The 18,998-nt window shown below is 38.1% G+C and overlaps 1 protein-coding gene across 1 annotated transcript in view; it reads left to right on the top strand.

The window, feature by feature from the left end:
* The window catches only part of TOPAZ1 (testis and ovary specific PAZ domain containing 1), an 83,804-nt gene that overhangs the window by 31,100 nt on the left and 33,706 nt on the right, over window positions 1-18,998 (top strand). The window contains 4 exon segments of the mRNA XM_008591960.1: window positions 1,399-1,462; window positions 6,290-6,441; window positions 6,641-6,733; window positions 12,453-12,568. Of these exon segments, the coding sequence (XP_008590182.1) occupies window positions 1,399-1,462; window positions 6,290-6,441; window positions 6,641-6,733; window positions 12,453-12,568 (425 nt within the window).

The raw sequence follows: 18,998 nt of genomic DNA, 5'->3' as shown, positions 1-18,998 counted from the left end.
CTTTGCCTGTTTTTGTGCTTTATATAAATGAAACCATATAATATGTATTATTTTGTGTCTTTTTTTCCCCCCTTTGGCAGCTGGTCGGTGTGGGGTTCCAAACCCTTGACGTTGGTGTTATAACACCATGCTCTATCCAACTGAGCTAACCGGCCAGCTCATGTGTCTGACTTTTTTTGCTAAATATTTTTGAAATCCATCTTTTTAAATTGTAGATGTTTCTTTCTCATTGCTGTATAATAGTTAATATTCCATTCTGTAAGCATATCAAAATTAATTTTGTTTAGGCATTTAGGTGGTTCCAGATTTATGTACTACAGTAGTCATTGTTCTTCTGCATGTATTTTAGTGAACATATGTACACATTCTGATAGGTTATACTTAAAACTGGAATTGCTGGGTATTAGGGTCTGCCTCTGTTCAACCTTAGGAGATACTGCCAAACAGGTTTCCAAAGTGGTTTACCAAATTATAGTCTCACCAGAAATGTCTGAGAGTTCTGGTTGCTTCACATCCTTACTAGTTTTTGATATTATCAGCCTTTTAATTTTAGCCGTTTTGGTTGGTGGGTAGAGATGTCTTCCCCAATGGTTGATGAAGCTGGACATCTTTCACGGTGTTTATCTGATATTTGAATATGCTCTTTTTGGAAATGTCCAAATATTTTGCCTATATTCTGTGGGATTGTCTTTTTCTTACTGATCTTCATGAATTCATTACATAATCTGAATAGAAGTTCTTTATTGGATATATATACATATATTGCAAATATCTTTTTCTACTTTACAAGTTGTGTTTTCACTCTCTTAAAGGTGTCTTTTGATAAAACAATTTCTTAATTTTTATATACAGTAGTTTGTCAGTTATTTTCTTTTGTGGTGTTAACTTTCTACATCCTGTTGAAGATATCTTTGCCAAGATCATGAAGATGTCTCCTGTGTTTTTTCTTTAAAAGTTTGTTTTACCTTTTGCACTTAGAACTCTAATTTGGCTATAATTGATTTTTGTTTATGATGTGAGAAGAGGGTCAAAATAAATTTTTTCCCATATGGATCTCTAGCAGCATTTATTAAAAAGATCATCCTTTCTTCACTGCACTGCAGTGTTACCATGTCATAAATCAGCTGACTGTATATGAGTGGGTCTATTTCTGGGCTGTCTGTTCTAATACATTGGTCAATCTTAGAAAATGGTTATTTTTTAAATAACCTAAAGAAGGTTTTTGTAATGAATTCAGTATGCATTTCAAATCTGTGAGTTAACCAGACATCAAATTCTTTATTACAATGCTTTAAGCTCAATTTAAAAATTTGAAGTAAGCGAAAAGTTAGGATTGAAATTTGTGTAGTTCTTATGAAATATAAAAAGGTAATTTAATGTTTTTCATGACTTTTGCAGGTTTGCATGGATGTTTTTAAGAAATATATAGTTATCAATGAGCTGTGTTTGCTACAACGCGCAGGTATGAAACAATTGAATGATTATATAAATTTGTTGATGCCAATGTTTCAAACAACATGCTGTTGTGCCTTACCATCTGAAAGTAAATTCAGTACTTGTTAAGTATGAAAACTGAATGCCTAACCTAAAAGTGGCTTTGTTAGCCTTAGAAAGGATTAAAAAATAAATATAGTATTTTGATTAATAAAAAATTATAATTCACTTAACACTGTAATTCCCTTATGTGCTAATATTTTCATGACTCAGAAATTTTATTTACAGGTATAAGATAGATTGAAAGGTTAATTAACAGTATCCTTTTCTCCTTCTGAACGGATCTTTCAGAAGCTGAATCTTTACTTCTTCATTCTTCTCTTTTTACACTTACCCCTTGTAGCCAGTGTACCATCCGTAGTGATTTCTGTGCAGTTCCCTAAACATGCCAGGCTTTGTTATAACTTCAGTGCTACTACTGCATTGTTCTCTCTGCCCAGGATGCCTCTCTTCCAAGCCTTTTCCCCATGGAAAAGACCTATTCAGCTTTCAAGTCTTAGTCATAGGAAATAGGATTACCTCCTGTACTTGACCCTTATCTGATTCCACAGTCCCATCCCATTCTTTACCTCTGTCTCCCCCTACTAGATTATGAGCCCCAAGAGGACAGGAACCAAGCTTTATTTATATTTGTCACCCTGACACAGCCACCAAAGCTACATAGTATGGTGGTAATAGAGCATTTTATTCATTTGCTTGAAATCTCATTCAGCTAAAAATGCCTCTGATGAATTTGTTGCTTTGTTTTGCTGGTGATATCATCTCTACAAGGGTTAAAGGAAGCATCTGAGGGAACTGCTAGTCTGGACTTAATCTTACTATATCAAGGAAGTAGTTGTTAAGGTAGACGTAATAGAAGCCTATGTGGGAATGTACTGTAACCTGAGGGATTGTGATAACCAAGGAGGAGGAGCTACATATGGTGAGATGTGCATGAACTTTTAAATTCCATAAATAATTCCATAAAATGAGATGTGGAAGGAAAGCGATGACATGAAAAAGATGCAAAATTCCCCCAAATTTAGTTATGACTGTGTAAAGATCTAATATATATATATATATATCTAAATTTAGTTTTAAAACAATGAATACAAACAAAATAAAACAAACAAAAAAAACCCTATAACAGGAAGTTGTTGTGGACCTGTGCAAATTGTTTGATGTAACAATAGAAACTTAAATCAATGGAACAGAATAAATAGCTCAGGATAGACCTGATATTATGTGTAAAGGGGTCTAGTGTTTAGAAAGACCATAGGACTTGAGAAAGGAGGAATCATTTAATAAATGATGTTAAAATAACTGGATAGCAACTTACACAGAGAAACTCTGAATACCACCAATATAAGATGTGGATCTAACTGCTCAGGCTCTGCAGAGAGGCCTCAGGAACCACTCTGGTACACAAGGGAAGGTAGCTGAATGGGTAGGACTCCCCATCCCCGTGTTTGACCATAGGTCATCATTTATTTTGTATTTGAATTTCCACATAAAATTCTCTTTCTAGAAGTTTTTATTTAGAAATAATTTCAAATTTACAAAACGTGGCAAAAGTAAAAATTATACAAAGGATACTCATATATCCTAACTTTATCATTTGCATTTGCTCTGTCTTTCTCTCCCCACCCCCCTACACACAGTTTTTCTCCGAACCACTTGAAGGTAAGTTGGGTACATCATGGCTCTTTATCCCTAAATATTTCAATGCCTAGTACCCTAAAATAGGATATCCTTTTATATAATCATGGAACATTTATCCACGTCAGTAAATTTAACATGGGTATGATAGTTTTGTCTAATCCATAGTTTGTATTCAAATATTGTCAATTGACCCAATAGTGTTCTTTTTTTTTTTTTTTAATAAAAAAGATGACCGGTAAGGGGATCTTAACCCTTGACTTGGTGTTGTCAGCACCATGCTCTCCCAAGTGAGCTACGGGCCCGCCCCCAATAATGTTCTTTATAGCATTTTTCCCTCTAGTCTAGAATTTAATCCAGGAACAGGTATGTATCCAGTTTCATGTTTCGTTAGACTCCTTTAATCCGGAACATTTCCATAGTCTTTCTTTGACTTTTTATGTGTGTGAGATAAAATATACATAACCAAATTTACCATTTTAAGTGTACAGCTCACTGGCATTAAGTACATTCACAGTGTACTATCACCACTGTCCAATGTATAACTATCACCACCATTCATTTCCAGAACTGTCATCCCAAACAGAAACTCTGTACCCATGAAACAATAACTCTCATTACCCCTACCCTTTACCTCCTGATAACTTCTAATCTGCTTCCTGTCTCTGAATTTGCCTGTAAAAGCGGAATCATAAAATATTTGTCTTTTTGTGTCTGGCTTATTTCAGTTACCATAATGTCTTCAAGGTTCATTCATATTGTAACGTGTCAGAATTTCCTTTTTAAGGCTAAATTCTATTGTATGTTTGTAACACATTTTGTTTATTCATTTGTCTGTCAATGGACACGGGTTATTTCCATCTTTTGGCTATTGTGAGTAATGGGCCATGAACTTTGATGTACAAGTGTCTGAGTCCCTGCTTTCAGTTCTTCTGTTTATATACCTAGGAGTAGAACCATAGGTTCTGTCTTATCTGTTTTATATTTAAATTTCCACATAAAATTCTCTTTCCAGAAGTTTTATGGCTAAAAACATTTGAAAAATTACTACTGTTTAGCATATACCAAAATGAATCAATATATTATATTAGCAATTCAGTAGAAAAAGGTTTTTTAATCAGATTTTTATTTTATTTATTTATTTTTTAAATTTTATTTTGTCAATATACAATGTGGTTGATTATTGTGGCCCATTATGCTGAGTGATGTTGAGCATTTTTTCATATGTCTGTTGGCCATTTGTATATCTTCCTTAGAGAAATTCCTACTTAGCTCTTTTGCCCATTTTTTAATTGGGTTGCTTGTTTTTTTCTTGTAAAGTTGTTTCAGTTTCTTGTATATTCAGGGTGTATATTTAATTCTTTAATCCATTTTGAGTTGACTTTAGTGTATGGTGAAAGGTATGGGTCTAGTTTCATTCTCCTGCATATTGATATCCAGTTCTCCCAGCACCATTTGCTAAAGAGGCAGTCTCTTCCCCAGTGTATAGGCTTGGTGCCTTTAATCAGATTTTTAGAAAGTGATAATTTCTGTGGTTTAAAGTAATCAAAGGAACTACAAAACATATAAATCTGATCATATAAATTTAAACTGAGAAAAGATGTTAGCTTCAAATATTTCAGATTTCCCATTGGTAGTATACAAAAATATTCCAACTTCTAAGAATAATAAGAGTTCAATCAGCTGTTCACAAAGGCATGAACATTTGTTTCCTCTTATGAGAATTAGAAACAGATCTGGAGAGGAAAATCCAGTAGTTACTGGTTCACTAAAATTGTGCACTTCTAATCAAAGAAAGGAGTAAAAAGGACCTGATTCTGATAAGTCATTGATGAAGTAGCATTATGAATTGACAAAACCTTTTAAAAAGGCAATGTAGCAGTTCATGTCAAAAGCTATGAAAATATATAAACCTTGCCACACAACAGTTTAACCAGAAAGGATCATTTTAACGGGAGAAATTATATTAAAATGTTAAAAACAGTGACAAAAAGGAGGAGGGTTGCATGTGAATTAGTGGACTATTTACACAGTAGCTAACAAAGATTCTTTAACAACAACAACAACGATTCCTTTTTTAAACATCTGCAGTTCCAGTTTTATTAATAAGTTATTGTAGCAGACACACTGAATTTCCCATGTTATCAGTTGGTCTGCTTCAGGATAGGCAACTATGTAGATACTACAAAAAGAATAGCAGCAAGGATTTATTTGTACGTGCTCAGGGTAAACAACTGTAGTATATAAAGAAGCTTTACAACAAAGTTCAGTATTATTACCCATATTATTAAAGTTGTTAAAAATTCTTATAACTTCAGCATTGATTTTTCAATTGTTCTGCTAAACTTTGTCAGTAGTTACTGATTTTCTCAAGCAATACCAGGTAGTAATAAGCAGTAACACCAGTTAGTAATAAGTGTTTCTGGTAGAAATAATTAATGCAAAAATAAAATTAAAAGTAATTTTTACTAAGGCAGTTTTAGCTAAGGTGTACAGATTTTGACCTGGGAAATTTTGGAATGGGGGTAAAAATGACAGTGAAGTGATCCCTATTAAAATAATTTCAGTAAAATTAATGGCAAGAATTGGGAGTGGTTTAAGTATATAGAAAATAAATTAAGGGATTGGACTGACATAAAAAGAAACTACTTTCTCAAAGGAAATCAATCAGTATCGTTGTAATTTTTGGTAGAATGTCTGTAATCATAAACTGGAATCAGAAACATCCCTAGGGTCAACATGTTGGTGGGGTAAAAACAAGAAGGGGTATATGTCAAAGTAGTCTACATTTATCACCAAATTATACAATTTCTCATACATACCGAGGCCACTGCCTCAAGACTCCCTGAAGAGCCTGACTCCTTAGGAGTTTATATTGATACCATAATGTATTTGACAATTTGGACCTATTTTTTGTGGATGGCACATAAGTTACCTCCCAATCTAGTGCTGAGCATGCTTGATTGACTTCAAATATTATTGCCATTTTGACTTTTGCTTTAATTTTTCTCAAATATTTCTGATACTAGAGCTGTACCTTTAAAAAAAATGAATTTATACTACTTTATCTTAAAATATAGAAAAATTGTCTAATTTAGGAAAGATGGATACCTTAAAAGCAGCAAATGACTTTAATATGTATTTTTTTCATTTTCAGTAAACATATTTATGGAGTACTACAGAAAGTTTCCTCCGGGCATACACTTTGATTTACAAGTGCTAAATAACCTTCTAAATTCTTTACTCCAACATTGTTTATTAAAAGAAGTATTTCAGGTAGTTAACCTCAGCATAATTGTTAAAATGCTGGTAAGTAACCTGAAAAAATATATTTTTTAATATTTTAAGTTAACTTCTATTATATTTGTTTGAATTTGGCAGTTAAATTTCTGTATTTGCTGCATACTTTCTAGAGAACACTTGTGTTTTTCGGCATAACAAATTTGAGAAATTTAAGGTGTACTGAAAGAAGACATGAAAATAAGTGTAATTTTTTTGTTTTATCCAGCCTGCTCTGAAAATATTACTAAAAATATTTGAACATGTGGCAACTATGAAATTAAGGAATGCTGTACCTGCTTTAATCGATACCTTTTGCAAGGTAAAATTTTATCTCCTGTTCTCTAATAGTGAATAACCAAGAAAATAATTATTTTCACTTACACCCTGAAGCTACCTTTTATTCACATTCCAGGTACCAAAGAATTCTATTTTCAAATAGGTTCTTTTTTTCCTGAAATAAGGTTTTTAAACAGATTCCAGTAGCTGATAAGACTTTCCCTTAAATAAGTAGTTCCAAGCACTCCAGGTGACTGCTTTCTGATGTGTGAACTGTCTTCATCTCTGCTCCCTAAGATGATAAAAGAAAGTACTTTCTCCAAAAGGTTTGAGGTTGTTTACAACAAAAACAAATCTAAATATATATATATATATAGAGAGAGAGAGAGAGATATATATATATATAGAGAGAGAGAGAGAGACAGAGAGAGAGAGAGAGAGAGAGAGAGAGACACAGAGAGAGAGACAGAGAGAGAGAAAATTGTGACCAAAACAAAGAAAATAGAAACATGGTAGCTAGGAATTAGTTTAAAATCTGGCCCTAAACAAAAAGAGAAATAAGAATTTTTATGGCTTTCATAAAAATATATTGAAATTTTATCTTTTGTTGAATACTTTCTAGTATTTGGTACTACCCAGCCATTGACTTCAGAATAGGCCCAATAGTAGGAAAACCCCCAATTTTCTTTTGGAAGCAACACTGGAACCACTCTAGCAGATGAACAAAATATTAGAGTGACTACATCTAGTTCCACATTATGAAACTTGACAGAATTACTTGCCTGGAAATTTTCAAATCAAAAGTTACCAATCACCTATAGTAGTTGTAGAAACCCTCAGTAAGAATTCTATAAATAGCCTGATACTGAATAAATTGGCTTTCTGTAAGATGTACCCCAGTTACTGTCCAAATAAAATTACCTTTAATAAGGAGTATCTAATAAACACAATCATTTTCATTTTTGCATGGTTAATATGGAGCCATCATTTCCAGCATTTGTTTACTACCAGTACCAATTTCCCTGTACATATTATTTCAGGGTTCAGCGATGATAAACCATATTATTATCATGGAAGAAGATGCTTTTCCTCATTCTTACTCTAGCAGTGTACCATACCCCTATCTAACAAACATCATTGAGAAAGGAGCAATTAACAGCTTATTTTGTACTGCTTTAGGTGGTCACCTAGTTTGTCAAGTAACAATTTATATTTAACCTGGTTTCTGAGCATTGTTAAGGGACAGATTTTTTTAAGTGTGTCGGTAACCAGGTAATGAATTTGTTCTTTTGTGGTTTTGCTTACAGTTATCCCTGTCCATTTATTTATTTATTTATTTATTTATTTTAAAAGATGACCGGTAAGGGGATCTTAACCCTCGGCTTGGTGGTGTCAGCACCACGCTCACCCAGTGAGCCAACTGGCCATCCCTATATAGGATCCAAACCCATGGCCTTGGTGTTATCAGCACCGCACTCTCCTGAGTGAGCCCCGGGCCAGCCCTTATCCCTGTTCATTTAGTCAAAAGTCACTGCATGGTCAGTGAATGCAAATAGACCAATAGAAGTCCTTTCAAATGTTACAGAGACTAACAGTAAATAATAAAGGTGTTTACTCCTTTACAAAGTTTGGAAAACTATTTGAGGTGGTGGATCAGTTAGGTTTGCAAGAGGAGCTATTTCCCTTTTTATTTTTATTTATTTTTTTAATTTTTTAATTTTTATTTATTGAATCAAAATCGATTATACATATTTTGGGGGTTGAACATTGAGATATATTGATTAAATCAATATTACTAGCATATATATTGTTACAAATCATAATTATTCTTTATACCCCTTATCCAATCTCTCCCCATCCCCCTCTCACTCTCCCTCCCCCTCTAATAGCCCTACATTTCTTCTCTTCTTCTGAAAGAATAATGGTTACTCTGTTAACTTGTTGCCTAGATGATCTGTCCAGTGCTGAGAGATGTGATCAGGTCCCCCAATATTATCATAGAGCAGATGCTTCTTCTGTCACTCTGAAATGGGCTTTGTGGAAAGGGACATCCTCTTCTTTTCTTTGTCTCTGCTGGTGACTCTTCTTGTGTGAATGCACTCCAGTGGTTGGCGGACCATCTGCATGGTGGTTGTGGCGTCTAGCTGCTTTTGCAGCAGCCATGGTTATTGTGGTGGCTGTGGTGGGCCACCCACATGGAGGTGATGTTTTTGGTATGCTTCTTGGCACTGGCAGTATGACTGGTTGTGGGGTGTGTGTTTGGTCCCTTCTCCATGCCTCTGGCCCCTGGGCAGGCCCCAAGGCACTGGCACCATGTGCCTGGTTGTGGGAGGGGTGGCCAGTCCCCTTCTCCATGCCTCAGGTCACCAGACAAGACCCAAGGAGCTGGCTTGGTGTGCCTGATGTGGGAGAGAAGTCCAGTCCCCTTGTCCATGCCCCAGGTCTCTGGGCAGGCCCCAAGGCACTGGAGCCATGTGCCTGGTTGTTGGATGAGGGTCCGGTCCCCCTCTCCATGCCTCAGGTACCCAGGTGGGCCCCGAGGTGCTGGCATTTTGTGCCTGGTGTGGGAGGAGGGTCTAGTCCCCAGTTCCATAAGTCAGGTCCCCAGGCGGGACCTGAGGCACTGGCTTGGTGTGCCTGGCTGTAGGAGAGAGGTCCAGTCCCCATCTCCATGCCTCGAGTCCCCAGGCAGGCCCCAAGGTGCTGGTGTGGTGTGCCTGGTTGTGAGAGAGAGGTCCGGTTCCCTTCTCCTTGCCTCGGATCCCTAGGCAGGGCCTGAGGCACTGGCGTGGTGTGCCTGGTTGTGGGAGAGGGGTCCGGTCCCCTTCTCTATGCCCCGGTTCCCTGGGCGGGCCCCGAGGTGCTGGCATGGTGTGCCTGGTTGTGGGAAGGTGGTCTGGTCCCCAACTCCATACCCCAGGTCCCCGGGTGGGACCTGAAGCACTGGCTTGGTGTGCCCAGTTGTGGGAGGGGTGTCCAGTCCCCTTCTCCATGCCTTGGGTCCTTGGGCAGGCCCTGAGGGACTGGTGCAGTTTGCCTGGAAGTGGGAATGGGGTCCGGTCCCCGGATCCAAGCCTCCAGTTCCCAGGCAGGCCCCAAGGTGCTGGTGGTGTGCCTGGGCTGGAACTAATTTTTTGTCCTTTGCTTCTAACACGGGGGAACTTCCTCTGGGAACCAGTACTTGAGCTGTGTGGTTTAAATTGCTACTTTGCTGCCATTTCCCTAGGGAAGACTTTTTGTGCAGCTTAGGGTTTAATGGTTGATCTTATAGGTACTTCCAGCTCTCCAGAGACCCGGTGGATCTGTGTTCTGTAGAAACTCTGATCTAGGCCTGAGTTTTTTCATCAAACTGCACCCCATGAAATTCTGCATTCCAGAACAGTCTCCTCTGAATCGTCCTGTGCTGATTGGGGGCAGGTCGGCTGTCCTTGCTGTGTCCCATTGTTCTCCCGGTGTTCCCATCTTGCCCACCGCCCATGCTCCGAACACTTCCCATGGGATGGGCCCTGCACTGTTCCATTGTGAAGACTCACCGGCCTCTGAATGGCTCCCTTTTTTCAGTTGTTCTGGCTCCTCGCTTCTTTGTGGGTCCATGGGAAACCTATTAGTGGTCTTGCTGTCCTGGGAGCCACCAAGGCCCTCTTCTCTCCTGCTGTCTCCAAGTAACTCCATCTGAAGGGCACAGCTGCAGCTTCTACCGGCTCCTGCTCCATGCGCTCATCAGCTCGAGCCTTAAAGCAGCTGCAGCCTGAAATGCTCAGAGCAGCTTTTTCTTTCTCTCATTGTAGTTTCTCCTGCCTTCATGAACTCCGTAGGTCTCTCCTCCTCTTTCCCTGAGCTACAGCGGCCCCAGCTTTGGCTGATGTTACATTTTTATAGTTGTAAATTTGGTTGATTTGTGGGAGAGAGTGATGCTATGGTCCGTCTATTCCGCCATCTTAACCAGAACTCCTCCCTGGGTCTTTTTTCGCTATTTCCCTTTTTAAAATAAAATTGACCCTGCTTGAATCCCAAGCAGCTGATACAGAGTTTAAGGATTAGAGCCTAATGTTTAGAACAGGCTTTAAATAGTTATTTGTACAGTTTTTCAGCAAAACTATTTCCAGTTTGTTTAATCATATAGCTTAGGGTGGACTTTCTAGGGACCGTTTAAAGGGGCTTTGTGCCACCAAATTTGAGGCAATTTTCCTGAGATTTCAAAGATAGTGAAAATCTCTCAGCAACTTGTTACTATTATCCTTCACTGAAAGAAATTCTGTCTCAAAATACACATCAGTTATAAATTCTAACAACCAAATTATGGCATCTCACATAGAGACTTACACCTTGGAAAAGGTAGCTTCTCCTCCACTCTCCCTGCTATTGTTTCATTATCGTACCCCAAATTCTTATTTCCTGGTACTCCTTTCAGTCTAGACTGGGGAGGTAAAGCATACATTCTTCTAAACATTGAAAAACATTTTGATATTTAAATTATTTCTAAAAAGGGGAAGTTTTCTGAAAACTAGATTGAACAATAGAAGATTCTCAATGAAAATGTTGCTCACAGAATTTCAGACACCCCTCAACTGAGTTAGTCTTAACTTTCTTTTTTTTTTTTCCTTTTTGTCTTTTTTACTGACCGGTAACGGGATCGCAACCCTTGGTGTTGCGCCTGCACCGCGCTCAGCCAGTGAGCGGGAACCGGGCTCCACATGGGATCCAAACCCTAGGCGGGAGTGCCGCCACCCTCCCAAGCGGCGCATTCTCCAGTGCGCCACCGGGCCGGCCCTTAACTTTCTCATCTCACCAGTGTTACCTCATGCCCAGGGTGGTATTGGAGGACCTAATTATTGTCGGGCCTCCCTGAGCCAGAGGCCGACAAAACCGAGCGGGAAGAGACCCCAGTCCAGCCGGGGGTCCCTTGTGGGGCTGAGCGGGATGATGAGTGTCGCTGGCACGGCCCTTCCCCCCCAGGACCTTCCTCCCCGGGGGCCGAGAAAGAACACCACCGAGCCAGGAGAGTGGTCAAAGCCGGAACTCCGTTTATTTGCAGGGCGGCACAGCTTATATAGGGAAAAAGGGCAGGGCGGGTTTTGATATGAGAGATCAAGCAAAGAGCCAATAAGAAGGGCTTAAAAGGATAGGGTGAGGTGGTGGGGAGGCTTTACGCGAATACGGAACTAAAGTTGCTGAATCACTGGGACCCGGAAGGGCGAGGCTGGCAGCTACGTGCCGTTGAGCGCTAGTGAAATGGTGGCCGCGGATCGCATGAACTGGCGCCCGTGCACGTCAGGGTGCATGCGCGCAAAGTTATGCCCAACAAATTATAACATCTTAGAGCAGAGATCGACAGGATTATTTGAGCTAGTAAGACTGCCAGCCCACAGTCTTGTACCTTCCCATCCTCCCAGGGTAATGTCATGCCTTGGAAGAACTGTCGCAGAAGGCCTACATCTCATTCGTCTATTCTTACACCAGAAGCATCCAGATACTCCCCTGTTAGCTGTCTCCATTAGAGCTGAGTTGCATGAAAAAGACAGAAAATGAGTCATGGGAATGGAAGAGAAAATCTTTGAATTTTTTTTTTTTTAATCAAATACTGTATTACATGTGAGCAGTCAGTCACCTGGGTTATTAATTTAACAAGTAATCAGCAATTATTCTCTGGCCAAGGCCCTGTGTGAAGCACAGGAAAAGTACTTCTCAACACGTTTTCATTCAGGTTTCTCAGCTCTTTCACATTTTTATAAGAATAACTACTTTTTTTTTCTCTTCTACAGCTTGTTGAAGCTGGGATGGTGCCTGACTCAGAACAATTTAACTATATTGTTAAGCTTTTATACCAAGCACAAGCTTCCAAACAAGAAATAACTGCAGTTCTAGAAATGAAATCCAGGTGAGAAAAATCATTATAATTAAAGCTAAAATAAGGGCCGGCCTGTGGCTCACTGATAACACCAAGGCCACGAGTTCAGATCCCTATATAGGGATGGCTGGTTAGCTCACTTTGAACAGCGTGGTGCTGACAACACCAAGTCAAGGGTTAAGATCCCCTTATGGGTCATCTTTAAAAAAAAAAAAAAAGCTAAAATATATGTATTTTGGTGAGGACTGTTAAAGGGTGAAGGAAAAGCACTTATAACTGCTTATATGCCCAGACACCAAGATAGTTGCATATCATAAACCCTTGTCCCATCTCTTGGCTCTGTTCTACGATAGTCAAATTGCCTCTGGCCAGTCTCACCACATCTTTCTCAGTTCCCCATTTCATCTCAATGTCTGGCACATTAAGTATAAAATGACTATCTTCTGTTTCACCAGTACTTAATTCTATTTAATGCATTCTATTGTATATATACACCTTACCTTAATTCTTTTTTCTCTTTCGCTCACTTCTTGTCATGTTAGCTTATTAAAATACCTCAGTGCTTCTCCTTCATTCAGTTTCTCTATTCAGATTATGAGCCTCCAAAGGCCTTGTGTTTTTTAAACCTCTGATAATTCTAAGAGTAGTACCATAATATACCTGTACTGAGAAAAAGGAAAGCCATGACCTTTTAAAAAAAAAAAAAAGTATGACATACATAGAAAAAAGTATATAAATTATAAGTATTTAAATGAACATACTTTTTTAATGAAATGAGATTTGATAAAGAGAAAATGGTATCAACTGCTGAAGTCCTTCAGAATGCCCAGAAATCTCCCACAGAGAGCTTCTACAGCTATTTTTATCTCATTTCTCCTTATTCTTTAATGCTGAAGTTCCCTAACGTTTTTGGTTTACAGTGCCCCTAGGCCAAAAGAAGTACATTAGCAGTCTGATTTGTTAAGTAGTTAGGTCCAAACAAGTTAATAGTAGTAGTTTGTACAGTGTCTGACAGATGTCACTTGAAAGTTTGAAATAGTCTGTGTGCCCCTGTGAGTTTGCTACAGTGCCCTGGGTGCCATAGTGCAGTTAGAGAATTGCAGCTCTAAGTAATACTAATCCCTTCAAGCACCAGCACTGAGGTTAATTTGAGTTCTTCAAGTTCTATGATTTTTTTCATTTAACTACTGACAATTAACAATATTTATGTTTAATGGGGCCGGCCCAGTGGCGCACTGCTACAGTGCGCCACTTGGGAGTGCAGCGGTGCTCCCGCCGAGGGTTCGGATCCCACATACAGACCGGTTCCCGCTCACTGGCTGAGCGAGGTGCGGACGCGACACCGAGGGTTGCGATCCCGTTGCCGGTCCTGGTCCGGTACGGGCGTGACACTGAGGGTTGCGATCCATTGCCGGACACGAAAAAAGACAAAAAAAACCCAACAATATTTATGTTTTCTATGAAAATTATAACACTATTTAGGTTAAATAGATTTTTAAGACAACCTGGGAAATAAATTTTTGGTAGCAAAATGCAATTCATCTAATAAGCCAGGCACATAAAGAGAAATACTGCATGTCCTCACTCATAAGTGGGAGCTAAAGAAAAAAATAAATAAAAAAAGAAAGAAAGATACAACAATCATAATAACTCATTGAACATTCAGAAGGAGAAAACAGAACTAAGGCCACCAGAGGTGGGAAAGGGGGCGGGAGAGGGGGTTTAGTGAGAAATTGGTAATCACAAAAAGTGATTACATTTTATAATGTTGAATGTACTAACTATCCCGATTTGAACATCACATGTTGCACACAAGTATTGATGTTCAACAGTGTACCCCACAGATATGTACCATCAATTGTGTTTCAATAAAAAATTTTTAAAAATTTTTAAAAAGAAATGCAATTCATTTAGCATATGGTTCTGGGGTATAATCCATTTATAGGTAGGAAGCATTAATATTTTTTTCCAAACATTAAGTTCATTTTTCCCCTGAGCCATATGCTAAAATCTTTTCTCATATTGGGCAGTGGCTCAAAAGCCTAGAGAACTCAAGTGGCTAGCAGATTTTAGTCTCCTGCCAGATTCATTAGCAGCCAGTACAGGAGAAGTATATGCATCAAGGCTCAAGAGAGCAGCAGTACCCTTGTGCATAGGACAGCCACAGAACTTCATCCTTCATTCAATGACTAGGAACAGGATCTATTGGTATATAGGAAGACTCCAGAACAAACCAGCGTTAGTTTTCGAATTTTCAAAGTAATGCAATCACAGAAGTAATTCTTACAGTTTATTTTGTAACCACTGATCTCAAAAATTGTATCTCTGTACTCTCTGCCTCTTCCTGTGCTTCCACTTCAGAATGATGATGAGTGTTCTGTAAGAGGTAAAGGCATACGTCACTTTATCAAGCTTCACAGATAACTATGTTTTTTACAAATTGAAGGTTTGTGGTAACCCTATGTCAGGCAAATCTTTTGGCATCATTTTTCTAACTGTGTGTTCACTTTGTGTCTCTGTTACATTTTAGAAATTCTCACAGTATTTTAAAGTTTTTCGTTATTGTTATGTCTGTTATGGTGATCTGTGATCAGTGATCTTTGTTATTACTGTTATAATTGTTTGGGGGAGTCACAAACCGTGCCTGTATAAATTAATAAGTGTTGTATGTGTTCTAACTGCTCCTTTGACCCACCATTCCCCCATCTCTCTCCATCTCCTCAAGCCTCCCTATTCCCTGAGACACAGCAGTATTGAAATTAGGCCAGTTAAGGGCCAGCCCAGTGGCACACTGGAGAGTGCGCCGCTTGGGAGCGCGGCGGCAATTAAACTTTTCTGGGCTAGGTAAATGAGTTTTAGTGAACATTCATATTTTGATTATATTTTTTAATTAGCTAGTTTACAGTTCATTTGAAAGACTATCACAATAGATAAAGCTGCTACAAAGAATTTTAACATTGATATTCATGTGAATTTAGGTGTGCCTGTAATCTAGGAAAGTTGTTGACATACGTTCAGTCATTATTTAAAAACAGTTACATTAAAAGTAAGTATTGATGTTAGGGCTTAAGTCTGTCATTTTATTATTTGTTCTGTTTGTTTCCTATTTCCCATTTCTTGTCTTCCTATGGTGATTACTTGAACTTTTTTATTATTTTTTTTTAGATTTTAATTTATCAGTATACAGTCTAGTTTATTTTCATGTCGCTTTACCAATTTTTCCTTTTCCTCCCTCCCTCTCCCCTCTTCCCCCCATCAACATCATATCTGTTCACTTGTTTTAACAAGTTCAAAGAATTGTTATGTCTTCTTTTTTTCTCTCCTGTTCATTTCTATATTTACTTATTTATTTTTATTAACTTCCACAAATAAGTGAGAACATGCAGTATTTCTCTTTCTGTGCCTAGCTTATTTCACTTAATATAATTTTCTCTAAGTCCATCCATGTTGCTGCGAATGGTAGTATTTTATTTTTTTAAATAGCAGAATAGTATTCCATTGTGTAGGTGTACCACATTTTCCTTATCCACTCATCTGATGATGGGCATTTAGGCTGGCTTCAACTCTTGGCTATTGTAAATAGTGCTGCAATAAACACTGGAGTACAGGTATTCCTTCAACTTGATCATTTCCATTCCTCTGGTTGTATTCCCAGCAGTGGGATAGCTGGGTCTTATGGTAGATCTATCTGTAATTGTTTGAGGAACCTCCATACCATTTTCCGTAGAGGCTGCACCATTTTGCAGTCCCACCAACAGTGTAGGAGGATACCTTTTTCTCTGCATGCTCAGCAACATATGTCGTTCTCAGTCTTTTGGTTATTAGCTATCCTAACAGGAGTGAGATGGTATCTCAGTGTGGTTTTGATTTGCATTTCCTGAATGCTGAGTGATGTTGAGCATTTTTTCATATGTCTGCTTTTGCCCATTTTTTAATTGGGTTACTTGGTTTTTTCTGTTAAGTTGTTTGAGTTCCTTGTATATTCTGGTTGTTAATCCTTTGTCAGATGTGTATTTTGCAAATATTTTCTCCCACTCTGTTGCTTGTCTTTTCACTCTTAATTTCTTCTGCTGTGCAGTAGCTTTTTATTTTGATATAATTCCATTTGTTTATTTTTCCTTTGGTTGCCTGTGCTTTTGAGATCATGTTCATAAAGTCTATACCAATCCTACTTCCTGAAGTGTTTCCCCTATGTTTAGGAGTTTTATTGTTTCAGGTCATATATTTAATTCTTTAATTCGTTTGGAGTTTATTTTGGTATATGGTGAGAGGTACGAGTCTAGTTTCATTCTCCTACATAAGAATGTCCAATTTTCCCAGCACCATTAACTGAAGAGGCAGTATCCTCCCCAGTGTGTACTCTTGATGCCTTTGTCAAAGATCATCAGATGGCCGTAGGTGCATAGGTTGATTTCTGGATTCTATATTCTGTTCCATTGGTCTGTATGTCTGTTTTTATGCCAGTACCATGCTGTTTTGGTTACTATAGCTTTGTAACTATACTTTGTATAGTATAGTTTAAAATCAGGCAGTGTTATGTCTCCAGCTTTATTTTTTCACTCAGAATTGCTTTGGCTATTCTTGGTCTTTTATTATTCCATATGAATGTTAGGATTGTTTTTTCTAGTTTTGAGAAAAATGTCATTGGAATTTTGAGGAGGATTGCATTGAACCTGTAGATCATTTTGGGTAGTACAGACATTTTCACAATGTTAATTCTTCTACTCCAAGAGCATGGGATATCTTTCCATCTTCTTGTGTCCTCTTTAATTTCTCTCAACTGTGGTTTGTAGTTCTCATTGTAGAGATTTTTCACATTCTTGGTTAAATTTATTCCTAGGTATTTTATTTTATTTTATTTTATTTTTTTCTTCCCTTTTTGTCTTTTTTTTCGTGACCGGTAACGGGATCGCAACCCTCGGTGTCGCGCCCGCATCGTGCTCAACCAGTGAGCGGACCGACCTCTATATGGGATCCAAACCCTCGGCGGGAGCGCCGCCACACTCCCAAGCGCCGCACTCTACCAAGTGCGCCACCGGGCCGGCCCTAGGTATTTTATTTTTTGGTGACTACTGTAAATGGGCTAGCTTTCTTGATTTCTTCTTCTGCTAGTTCATTGTTGGAGGATAGAAATGCTACTGATTTTTGCATATTGATTTTGTATCCTGCAACTTTGCTGAAATCACTTATTTAAGAGGTTTTTTTTTTTTTTTTTTGTAGAGTCTTTAGGCTGTTACTTGAACATTTTTTAGAATTCTATTTGGATTATCTATAGTGTTCTTTAGTTTCTTTGTTTGTATATTCTTTTAGAGGTTGCTGTAGTGTACTTACCTTTTTACCTAGCAGCCCAGTTCTAGAAATGTACCCTGAAAATACATTTCTATCAGTACTAAAATACATATACTTAAGCTTATTCATTGCAACATTGTTTATAGTTGCAAAATATTGTGGATAACCTAAATGCACATACATCCATTGAAAATCCTATAGTATATTCACACAATGGAGTACTTTGCAGCTATAAAAAAGAATGGGAAATTTCTCTATAAACTGTTTTAGAGTGATATCCAAAATATACTGTTCGTATAAATGTTCTAAATATAACAAAGGACAGCAATTGGCAGGGTAGATATAAAAGTATGACTATATGCCCTTTACAAGAAATTCACTTCCAATATAAGGATATTGGTGGTTGAAACCAAAAGGATGGAACATATATCATGCAAGCATTAGTTTTAAAAAGAGCATGAGTGGCTATATTAATGTCATATAAAGTAGACTTCAGAGCAAAGAAAATTTCCAGGGACGAAATGGAATGCTACATAATGATAAAATGGGCAGTAACACCAAGAAGACACACCAATGTGAATGTGTATGCACCAAACAACAGAGCATCAGTAAATGAAGCTGATACCATTTGAAAGGATCCACAAAAAACTAAAATAACTGTGGTTGCATATGGGGAGGAGAGCTGGGTGACTGAAAGACGGTTGTGGAAGGAGACTTCTATTTTGTATATCCATGTATAGTGTTTGATTTTGGAACTATGAATATATTACCTTTGCAAAAATCAAATAAACAGCATCTTTAAAAAAAATACTGAAGCAAAAGAAGAACCGAAAGGAGAAACAGACAGATCTATAATTATAGTTGGAGACTTCAACATCCCTCACTCAACAATTGATAGAAATACTAGGAAACCAGCAAGGACATAGAACTAAACACCACCATTACTGAAGCAAAAGAAGAACCGAAAGGAGAAACAGACAGATCTATAATTATAGTTGGAGACTTCAACATCCTTCACTCAACAATTGATAGAAATACTAGGAAACCAGCAAGGACATAGAACTAAACACCACCATCAATCAACAGGATCTAATAGACATTTATAGAACATTCCACCTTAAAACAATACACATTCCTTTCAAGCACCCATGGAACACTCACCAAGGGAGAC

Source organism: Galeopterus variegatus, unplaced genomic scaffold, assembly GCF_000696425.1.
Source record: "Galeopterus variegatus unplaced genomic scaffold, G_variegatus-3.0.2 Scaffold7438, whole genome shotgun sequence".
Taxonomy (NCBI): Eukaryota; Metazoa; Chordata; class Mammalia; order Dermoptera; family Cynocephalidae; genus Galeopterus; species Galeopterus variegatus.
This window is presented reverse-complemented; position numbering and strand designations above follow the sequence as displayed.